Consider the following 6,000-nt stretch of genomic DNA (forward strand, 5'->3'; position numbering starts at 1 on the left):
GATTGCTTTGCTATAATTGTGAATAGCCTATAGTTGATCAGTAAAAATGAAATAACAATAGACCTCCATCATACTTTGAAATGAAAGTAGCTACAATATTTATGATGAATGAAAATAATTTAACATCAAAATGAGGTGAAAGAAGTATGGGGATTATGGATGCGTTAATGTACATTTGGGTGCTCATTTGGGAGCGTTTGGTGTCAGTTGAACTCATTTTTGCAGGGGTTGGCAACTGCATTTGCTTGCTTCCATATAGTTGGAAGATGAGACGGTCACAGTTACAACACACGCACAAAGCCGGTGCATTCGTGCACACGCGCGACCCGTGCAACGGTGACTACGCTAAATGACATGCGTGCGACCTAGGCAGCGGTGGACAGTGGACACGCTAATGAAAGGCTGATACAGAAGAGAGACATTGTACACACATGGTAACACACGTGCGCATCACACCATAGACCCACAATGGAGAGAATTTATATTAGCGTCAAGAGCTAACAGCACCAAGAGCTAGTCATTGCACGATGGAAAGTGCAATTGCAAGGGGGACAAAGCGTAAATTAATTCCTTGGCTTGGTGTGTGAACAGAACATCATTCAGAGTCCTTCTGCATGTTGTGTTTGCGCGGCTGTGGTAGATGTGCGGAGATTGTGGACGTAAGGGCTAGTGGGCTACAGATCCCATGGGCTGGAGGGCTGGGGGCGTAGCAGGCCGTAACCGTGACAACAGAGCACAACCGTGACACACGCACTCGCTGCATATTGCGCGTGCTGACAGGCTGACTGTGTAGAAGAGAGAAATGTGTACACGACATTGACGACAATCCTACATAATAATTTTAGAAACTCACTCACACTTTGTAACGTTTTGTAGGCCTACAGTAACTCCCAGTAGGTATGGGAGTTTTTTTCACTGGTTGTGATTTGATCCCATGTCCTGGAGGAACGGACCGTAACCCTGGCAACAGACAGATAGCTGTAGAGTTCAACAGAAGCGGCGAAGAAAATGCTAATAAACAGCTTGAATTTGGGGAAAATGAAAATCGGGCTCCGTCATCGTCTGTATAATGCTAATGGCCAATGCCATGTGAACTTTGGGATCAGTTGCTGAAGCGAGTGAATAGATAAACGTGGATGTTAGAGCGTTAGAGCGTGAGTGAGTTTCTAAAATTATTAAGTAGGATATTCAAGATTGGTATTAAACTTCAATGGTTCCAATACTGTATATAGTATTTCATCAGAATTCAATAGATTTCAATAGATATAAGTAGCATTCAATATTTTCCGATTTTAGAACATTATAATACAAGAGTCATCAACAGGGGGTCCTCAGAGTTACTACAGGGGGTCCTCCAAATCTTTGTGTGATGGAAATGGAATCCTAGCGTCCATATTCTGAGAACTTTAGCCAACAATAGCTGATCTACAAGCTCACAATGCCTCATGCCTGGAGGCGTTGTGAGCTTGTAGATCGGCTATTTTCGGCAAAGACGTTTGGTGCAGAGGGTAAAAAGGTGCAGACAGTACAGAGTGAAATGTCAAGTTATGTATTGACGGTTCAAGTGGTTAAATACGTATCTGAAAACACACATTGACATGAATCCAAAATACACTGATGATTGTGCTGTCAAACAATGAAACTATATGGAATATAATTATGAAAAAGTTGTGGAGTTCCTGCTTCATCTCTCTCTCAAATAAGGGGTCCTTGGCCTGAAAACATTGAAGACCCCTGTTGTAATACATTTCAGTAAATTACAATTGTTTATTTGATTAGATTTCAGTATAGTATAGATTTCTGTAAATTTCAATAGAAGTCAGTAGAGTTCAATAAGTTGAATGTATTTCAATGTAATAGATTTCAGTCTATTTTTACAGATTCTATATTCAATAGATTTCTGCAGAATTCAATACTGTAAATACATTACGGTAGATTCAAATAGATTTCAGTAGGTTTCAATACTTTTAATAGATGTCTGTATTTGTAATAGATTTGAGTACATTTCAAAATTGACAACAGACAATACTTTCAATAGGTTTCAGCAGAACTCAGCATCTTCAACAGATTTTGGTTGTTTATAATAGATTTCAGTAGATTCCAGTCGGGTCTATAATATTAGACTAGATGAGACTTTGTTCCAGAGCAAGATTTACTTTCACAGCCCAACACAGCAACATACAGACAGGGAATCCCCATTAATGCATCCATACATCCCTAATTCCTAACACACAACATTGTCAGTGAGGCAGTTTGTTCAATGCTTCAATGGCAGAGAGTGGACAAAACTCCTGCTAAAGGAAGGTATTTTTCCAATTTCAAGTCCCATATCTCCGGTCAGATGGCAGTAATGTGAGGTGATGATTGAGGGGGAGATCAGTGTCATTAGATATTCTGAGTGGCAGGTGTGTGTGATAGCCCGGCATGGCCAGACTCATCTAATTCCTGCTCTGGCAGGTTGGTCTGGGTTTCCAGGCTGGGTGCATCGTGTGTGTGATGGCTTCTGTCCTTCATGTCTGAGAGCTCGGGTGTGGGGAGAAGCCTAATGATTTTAGAGGTAGTGGGCTGTATTTTGATTGTCTTAAGTACCAGCTCTTTTGTCCATAATGTCTCCGACCTCCGGACCTTTCGTCGGAGAGTTCTGACTTTCCGACGTGCAGCTTTCTCAACTCTAATTCGGGGTAATGCTTTTCAGAAGATGCAGAGTGACGTCATGTTGTAGTTGAACCGGACCTTTCCGACGAAAGGCTTGGTGGTCGCAGACAGTATGGACAGGCCTTTAAGTTAAGGCAAAAGAGCTGGTACTTAAGACAATCAAAATAGAGAGCAGTATGTGTGTTGCAGGGAAGTTTGTTTTTGTCCGAGATGGTCGACATGTTGAAGCATAAGGAACAGCACAAGAGGACGTGTTGAATTATGCTTTAGTGAGGTAAGTACAAGCTGTGGGGGGCGGGGCAACAGACTGGGGTATTGCTGGTATTGCTTATGGACAGAAGTGATGCGTTTATTCTTCATAGTGAGTCCAATCTATGTCAAGTTGTTGACCTAGATCTAGATGTGGGACCGACCTGTTATCTTGTACGTCCAGTACAGTGTGGTACTGTCCCTGCTGTATTGGCTGTGGTGGTGCCCCCTGCAGGAGCAGAGGAGCCTGCGTCCTGGCCTGGGCCTCCTCCAGAGATAACAGGCGAGTGGACACAAAGGACTTTGGTCTGGCCAGAAACTGCTGACCTGCTGGAGAGAGGATTGTGACTGTTACCATCCATGCAACTACTGGAGGAAAGACAGCATGCGGTAGAGCAGTGGTCCTCAACCTGGGGGTCCCCAAATTATTTTGGGGGGTCCCCAGATGATTGACTTAATGTTCAATGTTGTTTTCTCTCTCAACAGTGAACAAACCAACATAAAGTTTAAGTGTATAGAGGGTATCTGCATATTTCTAAAGTGACACTTTGAGGACTTTTTGATACCTCTAAAATGACAAATTAAACATTGGCCGATTATCAAATATTAGAGGCAGAAATAGAACCGTGTTATACAAAATGTAATGTTTCAGCTCTTAATGCTCATCTATGATTATTTTGGGAGTAGCGGCAAAGCAATAACACATACATAATATTTGTCCATCAATTGTAGGCAAGTACGCCCACCCCAAGACCAACAGTAGGGGTTGGGCAGAGACAGGGACAGGACAATACACCTAAGGGGGATTGGCATGACAACTTAAACGGGGAGAAAATGAACAAACTAGATTTCGTTCAAAAAAGGTTTTAATTTGCAACATGATGGCAGACAGAGTCATACTATACGGCTTAAATGCATCCCACCCAAGGAGTACCGGTATGTCTAACTTTAGCAACGTAATAATGCAGACTTTTTCTCCCTCCTCTTGGTTCCATCCCTGCCGTCATCATCTGCCTAGTCATGCTCTGTGGTTGCCTAGCAACCTCACACCCCCACCTACATGTTGCTACACAGATGCATCAGTGGTTCTTGGTCTGCGGTATCCATGGCAACAGAGCAGGTATACTGTAAAGTGAGTGAATACGTGAAAACTATAAGAAGCCCCCTAGAGCCTCCAGACTGCCACCTCACAACAGGAAAACTGCACCACTTTCACTGGTATTTCCCATTAGTCTAAAGTTTCACAGTTTAAGGGGGTGTAATTTAAGTGGTTTTTAGTTGTTGTTTTTAAAGCTCTATATTCTGACAGCAATCATTGCTATAGAGTGTGTGTGTTCAGTAACAGGGGTCTCCCCTTCTCTCCAGTACTTTGTGTAAACAGAAAATACATTTTCAGGTCAAGATATCAATTTGATCCAGTCATGATGAGAGATAACTCATACAGGAAGGATGGAAGTAATGAAACAAACTTTATAAAAACAAAACTGGGAACTGGAACGCTATAGAACTGAAGCTGATAATATATGATCTGTGTGTGGTGTTTTCTCTCTTTTCTCTCCAGTGTACTAAAGAGCCGGAGAGACACTGTGTTAATGTACCAAGACTAGCAATGATTCATATAAAAATAATGGACCTTTAAACAAAAACACATCACTAACACCCTCTTTAACCACATCAGAGCCGATATACTTCGTCATACGACCAGATCTAGATTGACTACCTTTGCTATTTTTGAAGAAAAGGATGGTAAGGAGGTAAGGGAGAGCTTTCACTGGAGCGTCCATGCAAACAATGGAGAGATGACGGCAAAGGTATGTCTATGTCCAAAACAATGTTTTTGTTTACATTTTAAAATAGTCGATCTACAAGCTCACAACGCAACGTGTTGTGAGCTTGCACATCGGCTATTTCCACTACTTTTGTGCAACACTCTTGTATGATGAAGTAGTCGGACATCAATTTACACAACAAAAAACATAAAAAGTTGAAACATGGAGATACAAGGTTTCTACCCGACAGCAACCATGTGTTGGTTAGCAGTGCAGAGAGCCGAGGTATCGCTCAGAGCCTCCAGCCCATTATCTCCGCAGAGCTGCAGGAACTCACCACGCTCTACTGACCTGTGATCTGAGCTGTCAAGGATTCAGGTTTGTTCCGCGAGCAGAATGATTTGACACGCACGCACATTGCTTTTAGAGGCTGGCATCTACTGTAGCACCAACTGTGCTCTGCTCTACACTGTACTGCACTGCGCTGGTTTGTTTGTGTGAGATCCACTGTAGGCAGGTTTACACCAGATCCGATGTCACAGTGTGGAACTGACTCGGCTGTCACGGCTTTAACCTGTACACGCCCTGTTTTCATCACATGATGGTTCTTCAGCTTCAAAACAACTTACCAGACAGAGTCAGGTTCGACAATTCCATAACTTATAATAAATAACTAATAACATTATTTTAACAAATCTGCATGATAGCGTATATAATGTAAAGGTTGTTTCCATTCTCTTCTATTGAGACTTAAGTGCGGTCCATCCATACTCCTTCCGACCCTCTGAACCTTTCTTCGGTAAGGGAGGTGAGACAACTACAAATTGACGTAATTCCGAGCTTCGGAAAGGACTCGGAACCAGATGTCCTGACTCTCCCAGCTATAGGTTGGGATGCATTTCCGAACCAGATATTTTCAGACGTCAGAAGGAGTATGTATTGGTCTTCAGATCCTGTGGTTTGGTAGGGTTAGGACAACTACTGGTTTACGAAAGATACTGCATTAAACTCAAAAGGGAAATATCTAACCTTAACCAAATGGTTATCCATTGTAGCTCAACAGTGGAAAGTTTAAGAAATCAAGACAATAATGCTGAAGAGAAGAGAAGAGAAGAGTTTACCTTGAGTTCCAACAGAGGTGAAGGAGTCAGAGAACAGAACGTCGACGTGACTCAGCAGAAACTCAACAACCACAGACTGGATCCGAACTTCTCTGAAAGGATCAGCACCCACCAGACCTGCTGTCTCAATCTCCTTAGACCTAGACACACACACACACACACACACACACACACACACACACACACACACACACACACACACACAC

The 6,000-nt window shown here is 42.5% G+C and overlaps 1 protein-coding gene across 1 annotated transcript in view; it reads right to left on the reverse strand.

The window, feature by feature from the left end:
* arhgap33 (Rho GTPase activating protein 33) overlaps positions 1 to 6,000 on the reverse strand; it is a gene marked incomplete at both ends in the record, with an annotated part of 47,362 nt that overhangs the window by 17,289 nt on the left and 24,073 nt on the right. Inside the window, 2 exons of the mRNA XM_080743430.1 lie at positions 3,069 to 3,234; positions 5,795 to 5,934. Coding sequence (XP_080599556.1) covers positions 3,069 to 3,234; positions 5,795 to 5,934 — 306 coding nt within the window. The remainder of the gene's footprint in view (positions 1 to 3,068; positions 3,235 to 5,794; positions 5,935 to 6,000) is intronic.

Source organism: Nannobrachium achirus (genome assembly GCF_963921795.1).
Source record: "Nannobrachium achirus genome assembly, chromosome: 2".
Classification (NCBI taxonomy): Eukaryota; Metazoa; Chordata; class Actinopteri; order Myctophiformes; family Myctophidae; genus Nannobrachium; species Nannobrachium achirus.